The following is a 26,134-nucleotide window of genomic DNA, read 5'->3' as shown; positions in this document are numbered from 1 at the left end:
AACCTACCATTCCCTAGAAAACAATTCCATATGCCTTATTGATGCCAGTAGCTTGTTTTAGCCATGGCAGCCAACAAATTAGATTGTTACCTGAAGCAACCATTGCATCTAAACTGGAAATATTTATGCTTCAAGAGGGTTGTCTAGGGTTAGAAAAACATGCCTGATTACTTCCAAAAGCACAGCACGAAACCTGCCCACAGGTTGTGTCTCGTATTGCAGCTCAGCCCCATTAATGTCAAAGCAGCGGAGCTGCAATTCCGGGCACTACCCATGGACAGGTGTGGCACAGTTTCCTGAAGCCATGTCTTATCCTGGACTTAATTGTTCCTGTAGAAGGTGCAAGATGAAGCCCACTGGTATATGGCACGTCACAAAAGTCTAGTCATCGGCAAAAGCCTGCACACCGAGATCATACATTTTTGGTTTTTATTCTTTCCTTGTGTATGTGTCCATTGATGTAACAATTTTCTACTTTTTTATATTTATCACTTATTCCACAATTCAATAACATTCTGCAGAGCTGCTTAGGGAATGCACTCTCAGCGGGGTTCAATCAAATTCCCCTATTAGAAACATGTAAAGGCTATGTACACCTTTGGGTATGTTCACACAGAGTTTTTTGCAGGCAGAAAATTCTGCCTCAAAATTCTGTCTGCAATTTTGAGGCAGATTTTGATCTGCCTGCACGCCATTTGCAGCGTTTTTCCGCTGCGTTTTTCTCCCGCAACAATTGTGCGCCGCGGGCAAAAAAAAGCCGCAAAACACGCTTTCTCTGCCTCCCATTGATGTCAATGGGAGGTCAGAGACGTAAACGCCCGAAGATAGGGCATGTCGCTTCTTTTTCCCACGAGGCGGTTTTTCCGCTCGCGGAAAAAAAGCCTCCGCCTCCCATTGAAATAAGAGGGAGGTATTTTCGGTCGTTTTTTGGCGCGTCTTCTGACGCGGTTTCCACATCAAAAAACTCAGTGTGAACTGGCCCTTTGGAAAATTTTGTTGGGGTTTTTTTTTAATAATAAAAATGTGTAGCAGTGTGTTTTGTGCAACTTTCTAAATACTTTTTAATTTTTGAGATACAGCTGTTTTTCATTTGGTATACAGAGCATCTGTAGAGTGCGCCGAGACCTGAATCAGTCTGGTCAGTGGGTCCTGCGTGTCTCGGACATGCAGGATCCACCTTTTATCATTTACATCTAAGTTATGAAGTTAGATGTAAACTATAACAGCACGATCCTGCGTGTTTGAGACACGCAGGACCCGCTGACCCTCAACCCGTCAGTGCCGGGTTTTAGCAGTATACGAAGCAGCTGTATCTCAAAGTAAAAATTATTTTTAATGAAAAGTATTTAGAAAGTTGCACAAAACACACTAAGGCCTCATTTACACGAACGTGATATACGTCCGTGCGACGCGCGTGCTTTTCACGCGGGTCGCACGGACCTATACAAGTCTATGGGGGCATGCAGACAGTCCGTGAGTTTTGCTCAGCGTGAGTGCGCTGAAAAAAAACTCACGACATGTTCTAAATTTCTGCGTTTTTCGCGCATCTCGCACCCATTGAAGTCAATGGGTGCGTGAAAACCACGAAGGTCGCACGGAAGCACTTCCGTGCGAACTGCGTGATTCGCGCAAGAGCTGTCAAACTCTGAACACCATGTGCTTTTCTGTTTACAAACATCCAAACGGAGTGTCAGAATTTAGAGATGAGCGAACCGAACTTCACCGGGTTCGGTCGAACTCGTTTTGACCGAACCCGGCAAAAAATTTTCCGGTACGCGACGTCAGGAGACAGTCACTGTCCAGGGTGCTGAAAGAGTTAAACTGGTTCAGCACCCTGGACAGTGACTTCCGATCACAATATACATGAACGTGTAAAAAAAAAAAAAAAAAGAAGTTCTGACTTACCGATAACTCCCGGCTTCTTCCTCCAGTCTGACCTCCCGGGATGACAATTCAGTCCAAGTGACAGCTGCAGCGGTCACATGGACTGCCGCGTCACCCAGGGAGGTGGGGCCGGATGTCGAGAGGGACGCGTCACCAAGGCAACGGCCGGGAGACCGGACTGGAGGAAGCAGGAAGTTCATGGTAAGTATGAACGTCTTTTTTTTATTCACAGGTTGATGTATATTGTGATCGGAATTCACTGTCGAGGGTGCTGAAAGAGTTACTGCAGATCGCTTAACTCTTTCAGCACCCTGGATAGTGACTGACGTCGACTAGCCTCATCTCTATGATGGCGGCTGCGTGAAAATCACGCAGCCGCGCATCATACACTGATGACACACGGAGCTGTCAAGTGCCTTTTGCGCATGCAAAACGCTGCGTTTTTTTGCGTGTGCAAAATGCACACGCTCGTGTAAATGAGGCCTTATACACATTTTTTTTTTGTAAACCAGCTATTTTGCAGATAGTCTTTAAATCGCACATTAGAGTCAATTCCATAGCAAGCCAATTGACCTATCAGAATTGTTTTTCAAATGTGAAAAGACACAAATACTGTGCAAATACAGGGAGAACTTATAAAACTATGACCTTCACAATAAACATTGCAGAAAAGTGGCTCCTTTCCAGCCAGCTTAACATATCAGTCAGTGGAGGTTGTGTAACCCTTGTGAAGCCACACAGATAAACCTAAGTGACTTCTATTAACTAGAGCTGCAAACATTTCTTGGACTCCGGCAACGCTTTTAGTCAGGTTTTTTTTTTACTTTGGCTAACATTTGGTTCCCTGTATCAATAGCTCAAACAAACCGTTTGACTTTAGCAAGAGATTTAAATTTCCTAAAAACCCACACAAAAGAGTCTATACGCCACTGCAGGAAACCGGTAACTCAGTAGGGGCGAGATAGAGCAGAGTAATTATTTTTTTACTGTACATTAAAAGACTGATATGTCACTTGTGTGCACGGACACCGAAATCCACCCGGCAGCCCTCAATCGTCTTAAAGTATCATTATATTTACCAATCATGTCATTCTACACTAGATCTGATTCAATAGAATCCATATTCACCTATAAGCAGCTTGTCCCCCCCTAGAGACTCTTATTTAACAAACAGATCTGTCCCCAAAAGGCTGCAATTTTAGCGTTGAATTAATTTATTAATATATAAATAAGTGTAATAATAGGCCCCCATTTAAGTAGAAACTATGAATAGTGTCCCTAGAGGATTCCATAGTGCTTCTAAGCATGTTATAAGGCTTGACATGCAGAATCCGATGCCACAAGTTACAGCAGGCACATATATCTCATGCAAGGGCCTTTGTATCCGCCTTGAGATTGTGTATTTCTGTGGTTATTTTGTAAGCTCAACTGTCTAATTTTAAATGAAAGGAACCGCACAGTCAGCCAATAATTCTTCTATATGTTATAAGAATGTAGTAAATAAAGTATACAGCGGTGTTCTATAATAGACCTCACCTCACTTAACAGTGCCCAGACAGGGGACTCTGTGAGAATCTTTAGACGGATGGCTTTGATTTTACCTAGATAGCTGCTAATTTCTCCTTCAGCAATGCCATCCTGAAACTTGCCTGTGGGAAAAAATTAATGAATGTAGGACAGTACAAAATGCATATACAGTAGATCATAGCAGTAGCTTTAGAAATATCACATTGTCCGCTATTTAGCATGAAACAGAAGGAATTATAGGAAAACCCGCTAACAACATAGCATCTCCGTCCCAGATCCGGCTGAAAATACTAGAAACAATAGCGCAGCAGTACGGAAATCTGACCGAACCCATTAAAGGGAGTCAGTCACCAGAAATTGGGTAATAAAAGTAGCAGCGCAGTAATCTAGTCTAGCCTCACCTGAATATAATGCCGTTTTCATTTTTCAGATGATAGAAATAGAAGTTTATTCTTTATATGCAAATGAGCTGTTTGGAGCAACGAGGGCGTCACCATTGCTCCAAATAGCTCTACCGTCTATCCCCAGTCCGTCCCTCCCTTCTCTGACAGGGCCAGGCATACTCCTGAGCGCGCCTTGGTTTCTGAACCAGCACATGCACAGTACAACACTAAAGTTTCACGGGTTGAATCAGCTCTATTGCGCGTGCGCCAATTATGTCTCACTAATCCGGGTATAGCGCGACGTAATCGGCGCATGCGCCGATTAAGTAGCCAAGGCACGCTCAGGAAAATGCCTGGCCCTGTCTATCAGTCAAAAGGAGACTGCCAGTATCACAATATACTGCAATATATTAGTATTGCATTATATCATGCAAGCGATACAACGATTGCTTGTTTAGGTCCCCTATGGGGACTAATAAAAAAAGTAAAAAAAATAGTAAAGTTTTTTTAATGTTCCAAAAAAAATATTACAAAGTTTGAAAAAAAAAAAAAGCTTTTCCCATTTTTTCCCCAAAGCAATGTTTAAATTTTTAACTCCAAACTACCACAATATAGCGTTGTTTAAACCGCTCGGTGAACGGCGTAAAAAAAGAAAAAATTATAATTAAGTCGCATGTAACCCAAAACAGTATCAGTGAAAACTAAAGCTCGCTCCGCGAAATGTAAGCGCTAGCACCGCTAAATTGATGGAAAAATAAAGTTATGGCTTTCAGAATATAGCAACACGAAACATTTTTTTTTAGCAAATAGTTTTATTCTTCTAAAAGTGGTAAAACATAAATCAAAGCATAAAATTTGGTATCTCCGTAATCGTATCAACCTGTAGAATAAGGTGAATATGTCATTTCTACCGCCTGATAGACACCGTGAAAACAAAACCCCCAAAAAAAGGCGTAATCGCGTTTCAGCTTTCCAATACATTATGCGGTACGGTACAATAAATGGTGCCATGAAAAACTACAACTTGTCCTGCAAAAAAACAAGCCCTCATACGGCTATATCGACGAAGAAATAAAAGTTATGGCTTTTGGAAGGTGGGGAGGAAAAAACAAAAATTAAAAAAAAAACTCAAATTGGCCGCGACCTTAAGGGGTTAAGCAAATTCCTCCGTCTCTTTTTTACTTCTTACATTGCAGTTTCTGTGGTGAGGGAAAGTCCGTACAAGTTCACCAAACAGAGAACCACAGGCTACATAGTAACACTCTACTACTGGAGAATAAGGTGAAGTAAACAAAACTAGAGAACAATATATACTGCACAGTAGATAAATAGAGAAGTCCTGCACAGGTTCACATTGCACAACCTGAATTCAGTCCCCATTATCCATGTTACTCATACTAGTCTTAGATGCTACCTCTATGGTATGTACACCCTTGCATTTCACCTATACACATACTGTATTACAACTGGACATTGCATGCATTGAAGCACCAGTGCTTTCAAAATTTGTAAAAGGGGGACAGCAAAAAAAAAATAAAAAAATATATATATACCTATTAGATATTTAGCTTATAATTAAAGGAAAGTAATACAGTATAGAAACCGTGGTGAGCAAATTGTGGACAGATACTCAAATGAACGGTGAAGCACAAATCATATTCAGAACAAAACATAAAAAGGGTGATCAAGCCCTGTGCAAAAGCAAATGTAAAATAGGAAACATTGCCGCTTACCTATTTGAATGAATCCGTCTTCATCTATTTGCCCCTGTGGCACATCATTAACTTTCTAAGAAAAAAAAAAAACAAAGCTTGTCAACCAAAAAAAAATTAATTACAACAAAAAAACAGCAATTTCATTTGTAAAAGACAGATCCTATTTCTATTATATGTTCTTGTAGTTGATGCAATCTATTATTCTGTGACCTAACAAATAACGCAGGGATAGGCAATGTTTGTGTTGTTATGCTGCATTGGAACTACAAGTCCAGCAAGTCCTGCCATCCACACGGAGAGCATGCTAGATCATGTAGCTTTTCCACACCTGGAGAACCACAGGCAGCATAATTGCGCTTTACATGAAATCATAATGTATGTAAACGGGTACAACTAAAGAATAAAGTTAGGGCCTTAAGCAGGGCTGGCCTTAGGGGTGTGTGAACTGTGCGAGCGCACAGGGCGCTGCCTCCTCCAAGCATGTAGGGGGCGCCACTGGGCTCTGCCTCTACTCTGTTCTTAGTTACACACACGGAGTAAATAAGAGCAGAGGAGGGAGCTCCGCCCACAGGTCGTCCTGCACGAAGCCTGTGATCCTGTCAGCATGGAGAGATGGTGAGTGTCTGTGTATTTCTGTGTGTACAGTATGTGTCTCTGTGTATGTGTGTGTGTGTCTCTCTGTGTGTATACAGTATGTGTCTGCGTTTGTATGTGTATATGTTACAGTGTGTGTGTGTGTGTCTCTGCGTGTGTCTATGTCTCTTTGTAAAAGTGTGTTCAATATTAAAGTAGAACAGATAAAACAAAGTTATCTGTGCTGCCTCCTATAAACCCTGCTGTCCCCTATATGCCCTGCTGCCCCTTATATATCCTGCTGCCTCCTATATACCCTGCTGCCCCCTATGTAAACTGCTGCACCTTATATATATATATATGCCTCTGTGTGTGTGTTTATATGTGTCTGTGGCTATAGTTATCATCTACGACATTATCTGTACAACGAGAGTTATCACTGTGTTATCTGTGGTGTTACATAGGGCTGCACATGAAATCTACAACATTATCTGTACTGGGTATATATGTGCCTGTGTGGGTATATATGGGTCTGTTTGTGAATGTGTCTTTGTGCTTGTATATATGTGCCTTTTATGTATTTGTATATGTCCCTGTCTGTGTATTTATCTGCCGGTGTGTGTGTGTACGTCTCCATATTTACCTGTATGTATATATTCAAGATGTCTGTATGTATTTTTTCCTGTATGTCTAAATGTCTGTCTTTATGTATGTACAGTATATATGTTCCAGCGTGTCTATATATGTGGTTAATTTTTGGTTTGTGTAGGGGGCGGCAATAGAGAGTCCCGCACAGGGCGCCATCCAACCTAAGGCCGGCCCTGGCCTCAAGCACACTGGAGTTCTATTCTTCTCCGTGTGTCCGTTCCGCAAATTATAGAACAGGTCCTATTCCTCTCCGTTTTTGCGGGTCAGTCTCTGCCATTCTATTGGACTGTTAAAACTACGAACCGCACACGGAAGCCACCTGTGTGCTGTCTGTTTTTTGCGGATCCGTGATTTGAGGCCGTATAAAGGGCCATGGATGTGTGCTTGAGGCCTACGAAAAACCTAGGACACAATATATACTGCATAGTAGTTAGATATCCTGACAATGTATGTCAGACTAGAAAACTATAAAGCTCAGTCACAAGCAGCATTCTCAGCCATGGTTATTATATTTAAACCTAAAAGTATAGTTCATTTTCAATTGTTGCAATTAATCTGTAAACTAGGAAGGAAGTGTTTTTCTTCCAGCAGGTGTAGACTTGTCCATTTACATCAATGTATTAATATACTTTACAGTAAAGGTGGTTAAAAGGAACACCAGGAAAAACCAATACACTGTTGTCTCTTTGGTGTTCTTTGAATCCCTATGTCATGCACCACCCCATCAGGTCCTGAACTAGACATAAAACAGGTCATTGGTTCTGTCTGGAGTGTTCCTTTAATCCTACAAGTACCATAGCATACGAGGTAGAATTAGTAATAAGAATAAAAACATAATAGTTTGCTTTGCTCTGGTTTATATAGCTAGGTATGAGATCCTGTACACATAGAAGCTGTATCCTGCTGTCAAAGCCGTTTCTCCAGTGGAAGCTACTCCTGCGCGACATGCAGGATCCAGCGGTTATCAATCACATCTAAGTTGATGAGCTTAGATGTGATCATTATAAGCTGGATCCTGCATGTCAGAGAAATGCAGGACCAGCTTCCAGCCTCAGTCCAGCTGACCTGACTAAATCGACTTTGACTAAAAGATACAGCTTCTATGTATACAGGATACATAGAAGCTGTATCTTAAAAAGTTAAAAAAAAAATTAAAATAACTAAAGTCAATTTAAAACTTGTTTAAAATCACTTAAAACGTTAATTTAGAAAAAAAAGCTTGCTTGAAAAGTGTACCTAGTCTTTAATGACTTATCCTCTTAACTTATGTAACAGTGTATCATGTCAAGCAATGAGTTTATGCATACAATGAAATGCTACTAACCTCTGCAGGTAAAGCCTGTACAGTAGTGTTAAAGAGCTGGTCACCCGGGTGCTCAATGTTTCCACTCCTGAACAAGTAACTGACACGAAAAAAAAACAAAAAACTTTTTACAGACAGACATTCTCAGGATACAGCAAGGCTTTGGCTTTTATAACAACCATTACTTTACATAATATGCCCTCCAATTAAAAAAAGATCAGAAACAGGAAATTAGTAAAACATTTGACATACATTCTAATCTAACATTTACGAAAAAATATAAAAAAAATTGCTCGACTGTAAATAAAATCTTAGCTGCTCTATACGAACCTCCAAATAGGAGGTTACATTTTATTTTTGATCTGGGTGGTGTAAATACAACTGTATGACGCTATCCAATCAGCATCATACAGGTCTCCTCTTCACAGCCCAGCGTGATCTCCGATTCAATCGCGAGATCACGCTGTGTTGTCACTTCCGGCCGCAGGACCTTCAACACATCGACTTAGCGGTCCAAGAAGACTGTCCCTACATTGCGTCCGTCCGTCACACAGTTGTCCTTACACCGTCCAGAGTGAAAATAAAATGTAACCTCCTATTTGGCTTTTAGAGCCAAATTATCATATTTAGAAAAATGAACAGAACTTAAAACAAATTCACATTGTAGTTATCAGCAGCAAAGCGCCCAATAGATTATTTAGGAGATAGGGAATTAATAAACTGGTGACAGATCCTCTTTAACAGAGAAACACAACTGAGTATTATTTACACGGATTCTGCAGTTTTCAGCAATATCCCATATGTGGCCCTAGTGTGTTAAGCTACAAACACAGGCCTCAGAAATAAAGGAGCCCCTTGTAAATTTTGTGGCCTTCTTTTTCATGGTATGTTGTCAAGGCACCATTTTATGTTTGAAGAGGCCTGGAAGGGCCAAAATATGCGAAACATCTCGAAAATGACCCCATTCTGGAAACTATACCCCTCAAGGAAAATGAAAAATATTTTTTGTCCACAAGGACTATAGGAGAAAAAGCACCCCAGCATTTTTTACGCAATTTCTTTAGAAAACGGTAATAACCCATATCGGGTCGTCAACTACTGTTTGGGCACAAAAGGAAAAAAAGCACCATTTGGGTTTTGGAGCGCAGATTTTGCTGGAATGGTTTTATGACGCCATATCTCATTTGCAAAGCCCCTGGAGGTACCAGTACAGTGGAAACACCCCAGATGTGACCCATTTTGGAAACTATACCCCTCAAGTAATTTTGACCACACGAGTTTTATAGACTATTAGAATTGGGCCGTGAAAAAAAAAAATGTTCCCAATATTATGTCGCTTTAGCTAAATTTTTCATTTTCACAAGGAAAACAGAATAAAAAAGGCACCCCAAAATGTATTATGCAATTTCCAGAATAAGGCAATATGTGGTCATATAGGAACGCAATTTGGTTTTGAGTGCATTTTACTGGAGTGGTTTTTGGACGCAGTGTAGCATTGTCCGGAGGTACCAGTGGAAACCCACCAGAAGTGACCCCCCTTTTAGAAAACAACACCCCTCAAGAAAGTCATCTAGGAGGTGTAGCAAGCATTTTGACCCAACAAATACTTTCCAGTGTGTAGTAGATGTTGCAGGGTGAAAATTGCGGCCCTAGCCTTTTGACTGGACTTCTGACCGGGCTCAAGAGTGAAGCTGCACAATGCGCATTTGAGGCCTAATTTGGAGATTTACACAGCATTGGTTCACAATTGCAAAGGCTCTAGGGTGAACTAATAGAAGAAACCCAAAAGAAGTGACCCCATTTTAAAGACTACACCTCTCAAGGCATTCATCTAGGGGGTGTAGTGAACATTTTGACCTCACAGGTGTTATCCAGAAATTAGTGCTAAATGGATGTTGCAGATAGAAAATTTTTCGTTTTCCACAGATATGCCATTTCAGTGCCCAATATATTGTGCCCAGCTTGGGTAGACACACACCACATAAAATAGATAAGCAGGATCTCCCGAGTAATACCTCATATGTAGTCATAAACTGCTGTTTGGTCACACTGCCAGGCTCAGAAGGACCGCCATTTGGCTTCTGGTATGCAGATTTTGCTTGGTAGTAGTAATAGTATTGTTTGGGGTTTTGTTGGAATTTTAATTTATAATGTGGGGGCATATGTAAGCTGGACGGAGTACATCAGGGCATAAAAAGGAGGAATAATAATGGGGTAAAAAAAAATAATAATATTAATAATCCATGGATTGGTGCGGTATGCTTTGAAGCAATCCTTTATGCACAGGCCAGGTTTTTTTCAGGGCAGGTGTCGCACTGATAAATTGAGTACTTTCTTATCCCCTTTTTGCAGTGCACACTGCTCCTTTTCTTGGGTCCTTTCCTTGTTTTCAGTTTGGGGAATATCACCGGGAAAGTGTTTCCCTGCTAAAACAAGGCAGCCTCACTTCCAGCAGAGATGACGTCTTGGGGCAGATGTGCATGGGCGCTCCCCTTCATGTTGCCCAAATATTAGGGCCTTGATAACTACATCTTAAAACGGAATAAATGTTCCCATCTGGCCTGCACGTTATACAATGCCATCTATGTGCAGGGCCAGCTTTTTGAACAATGGGACACTGCTCTGGAAAAAAATAAATAATGTTTTGTTTCGCCATATTCTACGGAACTGTATTAGGGCTTGTTTTTTGTGTGAAACAAGCTGTAGTATTTTTATTGGTGCTATTTTGGGGTACATGCGACTTTTTGATCACTTTTTATTGCAATTTTCTTGAGACAAGGTGACCAAAAATAATAAATTCTGCCATTGCCATTATTTTATTTTCTTACGGCATTTAGCGTGCGAAATAAAGAAGATTCGATTTTTCTAGTTCAGATCATTACGAGCGCAGCAATACCGAATGTGTATAGTTTTTTTAAAAAAAATTCTAATTATAAAAGGACTTTATCTGAGAAAAAAGGTGATTCTTGATTTTATTACTTAAAAATTTATTTTTTTACTTTTCTTTTTAAGTACTACTAGGGGACTTGAAAACCTGATCTTCTGATTGCCTGTAGAATACACTGCACTACTTATGCAGAGCAGTATATTGTGACTGTCATTTTTCCACTCACAGGCAGCCTATTAGGTCCTGCCCACAAGAAGGGCATTGTTAGGCTTCCTGGTTGACATAGCAACCATCGGCACCCTGTGTTCGCTCCCTTCCTCTGTCAACTACTTAGATGCCGTGGTCGCTATTGACCACGGCATCTAAGGGGTTAAATGGCTGGGCTGGGAGGTTAGTCCGAACTTGGCTGTTGAAGCAGAATGGTGCAGACACAACACCGGTGCCCACTTTATCGAACTGTATGCACAGTAGCAAAGTTAATAGAGAGGGTGGAGTTGCCAGGGAGTCTCCCCGCGAGAGAGACATTCTGGTGCTGAGCAAAAGCGCCTCTGCAGAGGCGGCGTGAATTAGAGGTCGCAGGAGTATCTGAGACAGAGTGGCTGGAGTGGTCGCAGGCAGCGAATTGAGGACAAAGAGAGAACAGGGTCCAGGGAGGAGTGTGAAGCTCCGCATATAGGCAAGAGTTGATGACACCATCGTATTTTGTTGTAACATTGAAAAAGACTGTTTTTCTTGTTTTTGAGAAGTTTGTTTGCTTCCCCTTGTGGCTGTTTGCGTGAAACCACCGGCCTAGTAAAAAGGACTGTTGATTGCATCACGTGGGTCATCACTTGTAACAAAAACCTCCCTGCCTTTCCGATATTCAGCTTACACAGACATCACTCAGATAAATGACAGTTTACCACAGTTCCAAAACTGAAATTTGCCTTCGGTTATTATTTGGTCGCCAACCGTATATCGGACAGAGCTGCTGTATAGGAGGCGTTCGTTTACAAGAGTTTTCTACACAATTGTCAGTACAGGTTGCGCTTTATGGACGGGACACATACATTGTTTTCTGTAGGAATAATTCACCAGTTCTCTCCAGAGATTTGCCTTTATGGTCATCTACATGTAAACAAAGTATTTTCTTCTGCCAGGCCTGGGTAATACACTTTAGAATGCAGTAAATATATCTTCATACTCAATTATTTGAAACATATGTAGAAAAAAAAACTTTTCAATAATCTGCAAAACCCATTTTAGGTGAATTAATAGGGTATTCCTAATTTAAACATTTATGGGATATCCACGGGATATTCCATAGATGGGTAAGGCAAGTTCACATCTCGTTTCTACTGTACGTTGGACGTGCACTTTTTGACATGAAAAAAAACGGTCAAAACATGTACCACAGAATATACATTGATTTCTATGGTAAGGACGGATGCCATAATAGGGTAGTTTGTGCATATGTTTTGTGTTCTTACGTTCTATGCTTCCCCCCCCCCCCCCCCAAGTCCTGAAAAGCATAGTCTACTACGCTATTCAGTACTTTTCCAAAATGTATATCACACGTATTAGTTTTTATTTGTATTGAAGTCAATGGCGACGTATGTACGACAAATACAATTTTAAACCTTACCTTTGCATACATAAAACGTACACGTTTTGCCACCATATATGGCAAATTACACAGATTACGAGATAAAACAGTGCCTCCCCCTGCCAAGCCCCTCAGTACTAGCGCCAGAAAACACAGCAGCCACTCCCTACTTCTTCCTTTATATTTTGAGTTTACAAATCTTGACTTTAAAGTTTGATTTAGCTCAAGAACAAAAAACGTATACGTTTTTAGAAGAACGGACACAAACTTATAAAAACTTATACTACCAAAAAAATTTAAGCGTACATACCACAAACGTGTGCACAAAACAAAATGTGGACCAGGCCTTATCCGACCCCCGCATTCAGGCGGAGAATGATCAGAGAGCTGACCCTCATTCTGGAGATGCGGGTCCCAGCTCTAGGATTCGCACCTATCAGACATTTATGGCATATCCATGGGAATACCCCTTTAAAGCCAGATGTGTGGGGTCATGGAAGACTACAGACTGAACTTACCCATTTAGTTGCAAAGGTTCTTCAAACTCAAATAGGATGAAGTCCCCAGCCAAAGGAGAGAAAGACCAGAAAAACTCTTCACCTATGTAGGCTTTCTCCAGGGTGTAATGCTGGTAAACTTTCAGGCTGGTGGTGACTTTAGCAGTAGGATTCAGATGAGGCTTATGTAACACTTTCTTGTCAAAGTCTTTGTCCTACCAGTCAAGAAACATACAGTGCAAACAAGCAATTGATTGCAAGCAGCTAAACAGTGCAACACTGTATAACATATTGCTTTTCTAAATCTATGTAACATAAGCAAAGAACATTTTTCTTGCATTTTTAATCTAAAATTAGAATTACCAGTATATACTGGGGAAATACAACTATAGTATTTTGTTTTTGAGGAACTTGTCATTTGATTCGGTTATAACCTAAACAAAATAGCACAGCACTAGAGGGCAGCGAAAGTTCAGTCAAGAGTGGGCCATGGTACATGGAGATTGGTTACATATTTAAAAGGGCTAGTCAAGTTTTATAAAATTGAATTGTGAAATTAAAGTGATAAGGAACATACCTTTAAATTCTGTATCTTTCCAACCAATGAGGAATGGGTCCCAACATGCTGGAATAGGGATGGACGATACCGAATGCGCAAGTTGGACTTTTGTCGGTCACAGTGTTTCTGGAAAGAATAGCAAATCTCATGTGTTTGGTACTAGATCATATGTTCAGTTCATTCAAGAAGATTAATTATATCAATCTTCAAGCTACCTAAACCATAAAATTGTTTCACACACCAAAGGTTAGCAGGAAGCGGTAGAAAAGTAAGTGCAAGTCTAGAAAGGAGGCAGAGAAAGCAGAAGGAAACAAGAGGAGGGAGAACATGGCAGCAAAGAAAATGTAGTAATATTTCTTCAATAACAATAATTGTAAAAAAAAATTTGCAAGAAAAAAAAGTTAAGAAAACATTAGTCATTAGTGGGGGACTGTAAGGCTACATTCACACAAACGTAGCCCACCTCGGACGTGAAAAACTGCAGTTTTCCACGTCTGAGGTGGACCCGTGCAGGACGCGTGGTTACGGATCCCCCACAGACAACAGTCTATGGAGGAATGTGTGACACGCAGGAAAATAGGACATGTCCTATTTTTCAACGGAGGTTTCACACGCTCCGTTGAAACGGTCATGTGAACGGCCCCATTGAAATCCATGGGTCCGTGTGACGGCCGTTGTTTTAACGGCCGTCACACGGACGAGATTCATGTTAGTGTGAATGAGCCATAAAGGGGAGGAAGTCTCTAGACTACCAGCAGTCATTGTATAGGTTTGGCCGCCAGGTTTAAGCAGTGAGAAAATTGTTAATCTGTTTTTAGAGAGTGTCCATAGAAGCCAGGCTGAGAAGAGATGGTGCTCAGTTGATCTCAAAGCAACTAAGGGGAGCCTCCATTCATAATTGGCTTTGGTAGCATTAGCAGGGGGAATCAACCCTGGTGTTCCAAGTTAGATCGTCCTCAAGGGGGGTAGAAAGGGAAACCTGGGAGTCTAAGTTTCCTAAATTTAGGCAATCCCAAGAATTTGACATAGAGGGCAGTGGGAAAAGCAAAGTGAGCTATGAGGAAGAAGAGGGGACCAATCAGATCATCACAGGTATGAATTAGGGTCATTTTACACGTAAGGATAAATTTGTAAAAAAGGAGCGCCAATTGACCTTATAGAGAGTTGTTAAAGTTCGAAAGACGTGCATTTATATATAACAATAAATCATATGTTAAAAAGGGGACCTGTCAGGTCCCTAAAAAAGCTAAATGACGGCCGCTAGTCTTTGCGCCCAACAATTCCACACCTCCTGTTTCATCTACTAACCACTAGCAGATGTCTCTTTACACGATGGGGGTGTACCACTAACAAGCGATAATTATTAGGTCATCATAAATGGTTTGATCAACGACAAAAGGGCACTTTTTTAGCTGACCGTACAGTCGTTGCATATTGTTTACAGCGGCCAATGATTGCAAACATATACTAGATATTTAAAAAAAAATTAACACGTGTAAAAGGTCATTTAGTCTTCTTAGAGTTGGCTCATGTATAGTGGTAGTCTTTAGGAGCTTACTGCATACGTTTTATACATTGAACTCAATGAAAAAGCAGTAGGCTCCCCCTATTTTTGTCACTAGGCAGCAATAATTTTATGCTTTAAAAATAGGTCTATGCAGGGGAACTGTAGGAAATTGAAAATCAGAAATGAACCAGCAAAGAATTTTCAAGCTAAAAACCACATGGTGTTAGACAGGACATTCACTTTAAGTGATGTGACAACTATTGTGGCCTTGTGTTGTCCTACATGCTACTGTATGTTGCATTTGTAACATACTTTTTCCACAAAACTGTAGTCATTATCTTTACTGAACTATAGAATCCTTACTTCTTGCCTGAAACACTTTATTACAAACTGTCTTTGGCTGAATTCACATATGCGTTGTAAATTCAGTTTTTCTGTTCGGTCATAGGAGCAAAAAAACAGAATTCAAATTGTTACAGATCCGTTACATGATGGACACAAACGGTCCCGACAGACCCCATTGACTTAACTGGTCTGTCAGGCTCTGTCATGATGTCAAGTTTTGCTCTTGCTGCGCTATTTTTTCCATCAAATGTGACGGAATCTGTGACACAGCTTCCAACGCAGATGTGAATAGAGCCTATCATACATATTGTGCTTGGTCTTAAAAACTAAAATAATGTTTTCTTGGAATATGGGGAGAAAAAAAAGAAAAAAAAGAAACACTTACTGCATCTTTTTCAGGGTTGCACACTTTTACCCAGAGATAATGATCCAGGAGCCAGTCTATGGGTTTATCTTTGTAGAACATCAAAAAAAATTCAGCAACATGTGGTAGATCTTTACACTTAAACAGCTTTCCTATAAAAAAATTTAAATAAAAGAGTAAAAAAAAAACAATTTTTTTTTCACAAAATTGTAATGGATAAACAAATACAACATGCAGTACTACAGGCCTTGTTCACAGCCAAAACCAGAGCTAAACTGAAGAAGTATATGAAGAAAAGCCTTAAAGCTGTTTTTCTTGTACGCAGCTTGTTCAAATCTCATCCACTTTGCCACTACTGTAATATGCTGTGGATTTTGCGTATTGAAATCCGTTTTTACTCTAGTATTTACGCTACGCGTGAACCATGTCTTTTTCTTTATATATTACTTCTGTTTAGGTTCCGTTCCTGGCTTTGACTTAAAAAATAGATGTAAAATCTGCAGCAAATCTGCACTGTGTAAACAAGGCCATAGGTTTTCCATGGGACACAAATTGCTTAAAGAGGCTCTGACACCACATTATAAGTGGCCTATATTGTACATGATGTGATCGGCGCTGTAATGTAGATTACAGCAGTGTTTTTTTTATTTAGAAAAACAATCATTTTTGACGGAGTTATGACCTAGATTAGCTTCAAGCTAATGAGTTTCTCAATGGACATCTGGGCGGGTTTTACTATATGGCCAAGTGGGCGTTGTGGAGAGAAGTGTACGACGCTGACCAATCAGAGTCATACACTTCTCTCCATTCATTTACACTGCAGATCGTGATATAGCTATATCGCTATGTGCAGTCACATAAACACACTATAACGTTACTGCAGTGTCCTGACAATCAATATACATTACCTCCAGCCAGAACGGGATGTGTATTCAGAATCCTGACCACTTCTGTAGCGTCTCTGTGATTTACAGCACAGCATAGCGAGATCTCGCTGTAAATGACAGCTTACAGCGTAATCTCGCGAGACTACGCCTGCTATGCTGTAAATCACAGAGACGTGCAGAGAAGTGGTCAGGATTCTGAATACGCATCCCGTCCTGGCTGGAGGTAATGTATATTCATTGTCAGGACACTGCAGTAATGTTATAGTGTGTTTATGTGACTGCACATAGCGATATAGCTATATCGCTATCTGCAGTGTAAATGAATGGAGAGAAGTGTATGACGCTGATTGGTCACTGATTGGTCAGCGTCATACACTTCTCTCCACAACGCCCATTTGGTCATTCAAATTGTTCATAGGGATAGATGTTTAATTCAAAATAAAAAAAAATAACCATGTTACCTTCATAGGTTGCACCACTCTCACTCTCATTGTAATGAAAAAAAAACTGATAATATTAAGCCAGTCTCTTAACACAGAAAATTAACCTTTGTACTGTCAACCTTCTATTTATATGTGTGTATGGGCACAGGTGTACATCAGTAAAGTTGGTAGTAAGAATGCAAAGTTCATTTTGTGGGCTTATCTTATTACAGAAATAACAAGAGGAATCTATAGAAAGAATGCATCAAATGACCCTTATGTCACAAGAAAGGAAAGATAATCATAATAGGTGCAATTCCTTCTAGAATACTTGTTATATTCTCAGACTTATCATCCATAAAATTGGTCTACACTGGAAAGGACTTTGTAATGTCAGTCTACTTACATACTGTAAAAATAAAATTAGGATTTTGTCAACAGCAGTAAGTCTGTAGTGCTTTAGAAGCTGTGCCCTTTGTTGTTCGGTATTCAGTGTACGTATCCTTGCAACAAACACCATATAAGAGTCAGTCAGTCATTCTAACCGCAGTATACCATAGAAAACGTACAGCTCTGGGCGACACTGTGTTGAACAAGTTTTACGACCCCTAAAAAAAAATATTTTTAAGTGGCTCAAACCATGAAAACAATAAAATAATTACTTGAACCACTGGTAACCCTGCCCCCCCCCCCCACCCCCTCTTTAATGAAGTATATGGCAGACAGAGAATTTTCATATGTTGTGGAAAATTAGCTCCAAGTGAGTTGAATTTTTCTAAAATACTATTCACACTTGATAAGAAGATAGGAAGTATGCATACATTACTAGTAGGATACACTCAGATGTGTAACTGAAATGGACAAAGAGATGCTCCCTATGCCCCCTCCTTTACGAACCAGCCAAAACTAGATTTTACTACTTAGTTTTGAGTCTGGGCTAACAAAGCTGAACTTTTAATGACCCTTTTAGCACAATAGAAACACATATTTACTATAACAATATATCAGCTATACTATTAGATTAGCATACCCTATTTTTCAGACTAAGCCCTTATTCACACGACAAGGTTTCCCGGCTGGCTGACGGCCGTTCATAAAACGGCCGTCATACGGCAGCAGTAGGAACAATAGACCTCTAAATGGGGATATTCACACGACCGATTTTTTGATGGCCCGGGAAACCTGGCCGTCAAAAAATGGGACATGACCTATTTTCGGCCGTTTACCCGGCCCCTATAGAAGTCTATGGGGCCGGGTAATACACGGCCATCACCGGAACGTGACCCGAGTGATGGCCGTGTCTTCCGTCGCTCGCGCTCTCTCTCCTCCTCCTCACAGTGCATGTGAGGAGGAGGAGGGTCTTTTTTTACTCCCAGTAGGAGTCGGAATCCCCAATCCCCAGGTGATTGGGGATTCCGCTACAGGAGAAGTGAGTGACTACACTGTCCATCTATGGACACAGCGACGTCACTCACTTCTGAAGCGGAGTCCCCGACCCTGTGGTCGGGGATTCCGCTACAGGAGAAGTGAGTGACGTCGCTGTGTCCATAGATGGACAGTGTAGTCACTCACTTCTTAAGCGGAATCCCCGACCCTGTGGCCGGGGATTCCTCTCCAGGAGAAGTCAGTGACTACACTGTCCATATATGGACATTGACGTCAGTGACTTCTCCTGGAAGGGGGGGGGGATGGGTGCAACCTACAGGGGGCTGTGTGGCATTACCTACAGGGGACTTGGTGGCATTACCTACAGGGAGCTGGGTGGCATTGCCTACAGGGGGCTGGGTGGCATTGCCTACAGGGGGCTGGGTGGCATTGCCTACAGGCGGCTGGGTGGCATTACCTACAGGGGGCTGGGTGGCATTACCTGCAGGGGGCTGGGTGGCATTACCTGCAGGGGGCTGGGTGGCATTACCTGCAGGGGGCTGGGTGGCATTACCTGCAGGGGGCTGGGTGGCATTACCTGCAGGGGGCTGGGTGGCATTACCTACCAGGGGGGCTGTGGCATTATCTACAGAGGGCTGTGTGTGGCAACAATGTAAATGAAATTCATCCGATTTTAAAACGGACAGGGAAAAAAACGGATGCAAAACGGGTCAAAATGAGACCCCCACCGATCACCAAAACAAAGCGGCAGATGTGCTCGGGTGGGCACTGAGCCACTTTGTTTCTGAACGGCTTTTCTCGGAAAGCCGATGTAGCGGTGTACGGACTCAATAGAAAGTCTATGGTCCCGTACACTGCTACATCAGATTTACAAAAACAGCTGATCGGAAACTAAGCATTTCAGCGCTCATTCGAGCACTTCTGCAGCTTCGTTTTAGCGATCGGTGGGGGTCTCAGTGCTCTGACTCCCACCAATCAACATTTCGGACATGTCAGGAGTTTGTTGAAGGTTTAGTTACACTTAAAAGGACCCTTCAGGACAATTATTTGTAAACCTTTTTGAGATGTGCGCACATGTAATCCAGTACATATATGTACAAAATGGTAAAACAGTTCTAAAAGATGTATTATATTCTGACCAGCAGAAAAAAAAACATTTGACAATTGCAGCACAAGTTCTCAAAATTCTGAAATAATTAAAGCCTGTGTATTCCTTAAAGGGGTTGTCCACTACTGAACAACTAATGACCTATCCACCGGATCAGTACATGATCTGTGGGGGTCCGACACCCGGACCCCGCACCATCAAGCCGCCTCGGCTATCTCCTGGCACCGAATGTTATGGCCCATTATTCTATGTATGGAGCCAGAAGCAGTTGGCTCCGTACATAGCATAGTGGCCGTGCTGCCGAACTGCAGTTCTCCTCCTATACACGTGAATAGGAACAGAGCTGCAGTACGGAAGCTCGCCGCTATTCAGTGGCCGGAGCCAACTGCTTCTGGCATGTACGCCCGGTGCTTGGAGGCAGCCAAAGCGGCTTAATGGTGCGGGTGTCGGACCCCCACAGATCATGTGCTGAGGACTTATTCGGTGGACAGGTCATCAGTTGTTCAGTAGTGGACAGCCCCTTTAAATCTGCACACAAAAAAAAAATTTTTTAAAAAGGAAAGCAGAAAATGTCACAAAATCCTGCTGGCAAACATAAAACACACCATCCAAAAAGGGCAGCATGTGCTAATGGCACAATGCCTATGTAAATAGTCTTTTATATTAATACACAATAGGTGAAACGAAGATGGGCAATGTGAGCATGAAAGTGATCTAATACTGGAGAGGAGTTGCACAAGTAACGACCAGGACATTAGCCTAATCTTTCTCACTGTAAAGTACCAGATGCTCATCTAAAATCCCTGCTTTAAAGGCCCCTTTTACACGTGTTCATGGTCATACAGCTGAGGCATACTTTTGTATTTTTTTTCAAAAACATATATTTCTATACTTAAAGAGGCTCTGTCACCAGATTTTGCAGCCCCTATCTGCTATTGCAGCAGATCGGCGCTGCAATGTAGATTACAGTAACGTTTTTATTTTTAAAAAACGAGCATTTTTGGCCAAGTTATGACCATTTTCGTATTTATGCAAATGAGGCTTGCAAAAGTACAACTGGGCGTGTTGAAAAGTAAAAGTACAACTGGGCGTGTATTATGTGCGTACATCGGGGCGTGTTTACTACTTTTACTAGCTGGGCTTTCTGATGAGAAGTATCATCCACTTCTCTTCAGAACGCCCAGCTTCTGGCAGTGCAGATCTGTGACGTCACTCACAGGTCCTGCATCGTGTCGGCACCAGAGGCTACAGTTGATTCTGCAGCAGCATCAGCGTTTGCAGGTAAGTAGCTACATCGACTTACCTGCAAACGTCGATGCTGCTGCAGAATCATCTGTAGCCTCTGGTGTCGGTGTCCTCGCTCGTCTGACACGATGCAGGACCTGTGAGTGACGACACAGCGTGATCTCTGGAGAACACGGCTGTGTCTGCACTGCCAGAAGCTGGGCGTTGTGAAGAGAAGTGGATGATACTTCTCGTCAGAACGGCCAGCTAGTAAAAGTAGTAAACACGCCCCGATGTACGCACATAATACACGCCCAGTTGTACTTTTACTTTTCAACACGCCCAGTTGTACTTTTGCAAGCCTCATTTGCATAAATACGAAAATGGTCATAACTTGGCCAAAAATGCTCGTTTTTTAAAAATAAAAACGTTACTGTAATCTACATTGCAGCGCCGATCTGCTGCAATAGCAGATAGGGGTTGCAAAATCTGGTGACAGAGCCTCTTTAAAGCAGACACCTCTGCACTGAAATTTTTTTATTTCCTATTTTACTGCTGTAGTGTAACTTCTTCACCTAGCTGGTTATCCTCCTGTTTCTGACAGAACACTGCTCATGGCCATCTCCCTCTCTTCTCTCAGTGCTAGGGTATGTGCACATGGCGTTTTTTGCCAAGCAGAAAAAAAAAATCTGCCTCAAAATTCCTTCCAGATATTTTTAGCCAAACTTTCAAACAAAATCCTTTTTGACCCTTTTTTTTTCCCATAGTTTTTTCTCAAAAACCTCATCGAATAACGCTCCAAACGAAAAGCACGTTTTTTTCCCCCTGCCACCCATTGATTTCAACAGAACTTCAAGGAGAGGAAAACTCCAAGATAAGGCATGATTAAAAAAAAAAAAAATTGACGTGGTTACCGACGCCAAAAATCCTGTGTAAACTGGGCCTTAGAGACATATAGGAGGCAGGGAGGGGATTGTACATGGCAGATCAGAGTGTTGAGAGGGGGGAAAAAACACGCAGGGGGAGGGGACAGGGCCAAACTGGCAATCCAGTCAGGCATGCAGTGAGACGGGAAGGGGGAGAAGAGAGATAAGGTCGAGCGCCTCTGTATAAAAATCGAGTGGCAGAGAGTAAGAATTGCTTCCTCTCATCAAAAGGAGAGAGCCTACCCATGAGCCCAACATAGGTTAATTCACTGTTCAGTTCTTGGGGATAAGGCTGCTGTCATGTTGGGTTCGTGGACCCACTGGGCCGTACCGCCTTGGCGGTATGGCAGCTGGCCAACAGGGCGCAGGTCACAGTCCACAGTTCGTATAAGGTACCTGTGGCAGCTCGGACAGTAGCAAGGCAGGCTCGGCTGGGACTAGGCAGCGGGTAGATGTCAGGTGTGGAGCAGCAGGACAGGCGTAGATACAGCACAACTACAGCACAGCATGGCACTTGACCAGGATAGCACGGGATACAGGAACAGGGAACACTGGAACTGGAAAACACTAGGAGACCATTTGCTTAGACAAACTAGGATATGACAAACAACGCTCAGGCAAGGATCAGAAGGGCAATGGCCTTCTTATAGTCCAGGAAATCATGTGAGTTGATGATGATGATTGTTTTCATGTGCACGTGCTGGCCCTTTAAGAGCGGGCACGAGCGCGCGTGCGCACACCCTACGGGACACAGCGGACCGGAGCGCAAGTGAGCGCTGGCGTCTCCTAGGAAGGAGATGGGGACCAGCGCTCACAGATCCATGGCTGCGGGCGTCGGGAGGTCAAGTAAACTGGATGCCCGCGGCCGCTATAGCTGCATTGGCAGATTTTACAGACCTAAATAGATAAGAGAAAGCGAACACCACTACTGAGCGGCTGCTGTATTCTGAGTTAATAAGCAGCCACTGAATCTGGCATACAGCAGCTGCTCAGCAGTGCCACACTCTCCATTACTGTGTGTAGTAAACAAACACCCCCAGGAGCTGCAGTAAAGCAATATTGTCGAAGGCATGGCTGTGATGTGGGCGTGGTTTTGTCTCAGCAGAAAGTTCTGCCAGGAGTTATTGTACAAAAAAGTTATGGCGTCTGTGAGTGATTGTTGTGTAATGTGTGATCGGTGGGTGTGCATGTTCATGTGTATGATATATAGGACGGCATTGTTAGTATGTATAGTATATAGTGGTAGTATAAAGAATAGATTTTAGGCAATAAAGATAATGAAAATATTAAATTTTATCCATCTAATAATCATAAATCATGTCGTATTTATTCTTACTGCCTGAAATTAATTCAATATATAAAATAGGGACGTGTTGTATACCTGGTGGTAGGTGACTATGATGATTATGTATTATATTTATTGCACAATTGACCAATCAGTGTCATACACTTCCCCCCCCATTCATTTACACAGCACATAGTGATCTTGCTAGATCACTATGTGCAGTCACGTACTCACATATTAACGTTACCGAAGTGTCCTGACAGTGAATAGACATCACTACCAGCCAGGACGGGATGTCTATTCAGAATCCTGACACTTCGGAAATGTTTGTGTGAGATTTACAGCAAGGCAAGTGTAATCTCTTTTTAAATGCCAGTTTACAGTGTGATCTCGCGAGATTACACTTGCTGTGCTGTAAATTTCACACAAACGTTACAGAATTGTCAGGAATCTGAATAGACATCCCGTCCTGGCTGGTAGTGATGGCTATTCACTGTCAGGACACTTCAGTAACGTTAATATGTGAGTACGTGACTGCACATAGTGATCTAGCAAGATCACTATGTGCTGTGTAATCCACATTACAGCGCCGATCACACTATGTAGAAGATAGGCCACTTATAATGTGGTGACAGTCTCTTTAAGAAGTTAAATGAGCAGGATCCAGCTTGTTGCAGTGAAGTTTCAGCTGTAACAAACTGCCGAAACATGCAACTTAAGAAACGAGTTCAGGCCGTGAACCCTCTCGACAATTTCCCTCCCAGCCTCCACCGTATATGTATGACAGATGTTGGGAGGGGGTTAAAGGAACTGCTGCTTATGTTTTGGTCAAAAATGATTGTTTTTCTAAATAAAAACCACTGCTGTTATCTACATTACAGCGCCGATCACATTATGTAGAAGATAGGGCACATAATGAGCCTCTTTAAGTCCTTAGACCGATGGGATGGCCACCTCCAATGTCCCATGTAACATTATTTAACCTGCAAGGTGAACGCAGTAAAAATAAAATTTATACAAAAAATGTAAAGCCTCCAGAATTGCTGTTTTCTGGTCACCAAGTCTCCCGAAAATAATGAGTAAAACTATAGTTCACCCCACAAAAAACAAACCCTCACACCACTCAAATCGACGAAAAAAAATGTTATGGCTCTCAGAATATGCCGACACAAAACAAATTCATGTTTTCCTGGTAAAAGTAGTAAAACATAAAACTTTTTTAAATTTGGTATTGCCGTAGTTGTACTGCCCCGCAGAATAAAGTTGACATGTCATTTGTTACCACACGGTGAATGCATTAAAAACAAAACCCAAAAAACAATGAAGGAATCACTGTTTTTTCCCCATTCTACCCAACAAAGACATTTTTTTCAGTTTCCAAGTACAATTTAATGGTACAACAATTGGTGCCGTGAAAGACTACAATGCCGCAAAAATCAAGCCCTCATACCGCTACATTTACAGAAAAATAAAAAACGTTATGGCGAAAATTAAAAAACAAATAATGGCTGCGGAGGGAAGTGGTTAAGTCCTGTAACTTGCGAGTTGGGGCCTCAATGAATCGTACTTGTTTTTCCAGCACATCCCACAGATGCTTGATTGGATTGAAATCTGGAAAATTTGGAAGGCAAGCAAACGCTTTGTCACATTTCTCAAGCCATTCCTGAACAATTTTTACAGTAAATACCAGTAAAACCCCAAACAAAACTACTACAAACAAAATCCGAGCTCCAAAAGGCAAACAGCGCTACCTCCCTTCGGATTCATATAGTGTGCTCAAAACACAAGTACAACATGTATGCCATGGCTATACCTGCGAGAACTTGCTTAACAGTGTATGAGGTATGTGTCTTCTGTGGTACAAGCTGTGTGAACAGGATATTGCGCATTAAAATTGCATATCAGTGGAAAATAGCAATTTTCACTTTGCCCATCTGTTGCGCATTGATTTCTGGTAAACACCTGAGATCTAAATGCTCACTACACCCTTCATAAATGCCTTGAGGGTGTGGTTTCCAAGGTTGGGGTCACTTCATGTGAGTTTGTTTTACTATTTGGGTATGTGCACATGGTAGCAGGCTTTTACGTCTGAAAAGACAGACTGTTTTCAGGAGAAAACAGCTGCCTCGTTTCAGACGTAAAAGCTCCTCCTCACATTTTGCGAGGCTTCTCCGACAGCCGTAAATTTTGAGCTGTACTTCATTGAGTTCAATGAAGAACGGCTCAAATTACGTCTGAAAGAAGTGTCCTGCACTTCTTTTGACGAGGCTGTATTTTTACGTGTCGTCGTTTGACAGCTGTCAAACGACGACGCGTAAATGACAGGTTGTCTGCACAGTACGTCGGCAAACCCATTCAAATGAATGGGCAGATGTTTGCCGACGTATTGTAGCCTTATTTTCAGACGTAAAACGAGGCATAATACGCCTCGTTTACGTCTGAAAATAGGTCGTGTGAACCCAGCCTTTGACCTCAGAGCCCTGCAATTGTGGGCCTCTGCTGTGAAAATCACCAAACAAGGCCTCGAATACGCATTGTGCTCTTTCACTTCTGAGCCCTGTCATGTCCATGCAAATGATAAATGCCTTGGAGGGGTGTGGTTTCCAAAATGGGGTCACTTCTTGGGGGTTTCCACTGTACTCCGGTACCTCAGGGGCTAATTGCAACATGGCGCCCAAACACTAATCCAACAAAATCAATGCTTCAAAAGCCAAATGGCACACCTTCATTTCTGAGCCCAGTCAGGTGCCCATACAGGAGTTTAGTGCCACATACGGGATATTGCCATACTCAGGAGAAAAAACACTGCACAGTTTGTCACTCAATTTCTTCTATTAGCCCTTGCAAAAATAAAAAATTGGGAGCTAAAACTACATATTTAAAAAAAAAACAAAAAAAAAAAAACATTTTTTATTTTCACTGCCTAATTCTAATAAAATCTATGAAACACCTGTGGGGTCAAAATGCTTACTCGGCACCCCCACCAATAAGCTGTTTTGAAGGGGCCACGGCACTCCTGCATGCGCTAATTCAACTTCACCACTGCCAATGCTTCGTACAGCGAATCGCCGACACTTGAATGGGAAAAGGTTGTAATACGATGAACTGCCGATACAAGT

The 26,134-nt window shown here is 41.9% G+C and overlaps 1 protein-coding gene across 1 annotated transcript in view; it reads right to left on the bottom strand.

Moving 5' to 3' along the window:
• MGAT4D (MGAT4 family member D) overlaps positions 1 to 26,134 on the bottom strand; it is a 153,034-nt gene that overhangs the window by 8,083 nt on the left and 118,817 nt on the right. The window contains exons 9-14 of the mRNA XM_075860422.1: positions 15,799 to 15,929; positions 13,580 to 13,687; positions 13,024 to 13,217; positions 8,055 to 8,133; positions 5,528 to 5,582; positions 3,421 to 3,533 (exon numbers count right to left, since the gene is read on the bottom strand). Coding sequence (XP_075716537.1) covers positions 3,421 to 3,533; positions 5,528 to 5,582; positions 8,055 to 8,133; positions 13,024 to 13,217; positions 13,580 to 13,687; positions 15,799 to 15,929 — 680 coding nt within the window. The remainder of the gene's footprint in view (positions 1 to 3,420; positions 3,534 to 5,527; positions 5,583 to 8,054; positions 8,134 to 13,023; positions 13,218 to 13,579; positions 13,688 to 15,798; positions 15,930 to 26,134) is intronic.

The sequence above is a fragment of the Rhinoderma darwinii genome, chromosome 1 (genome assembly GCF_050947455.1).
Source record: "Rhinoderma darwinii isolate aRhiDar2 chromosome 1, aRhiDar2.hap1, whole genome shotgun sequence".
In the NCBI taxonomy this organism is placed as follows: domain Eukaryota; kingdom Metazoa; phylum Chordata; class Amphibia; order Anura; family Rhinodermatidae; genus Rhinoderma; species Rhinoderma darwinii.
The sequence above is the reverse complement of the archived record's forward strand: the minus strand, read 5'-3'. Positions and strand labels throughout refer to the sequence as shown.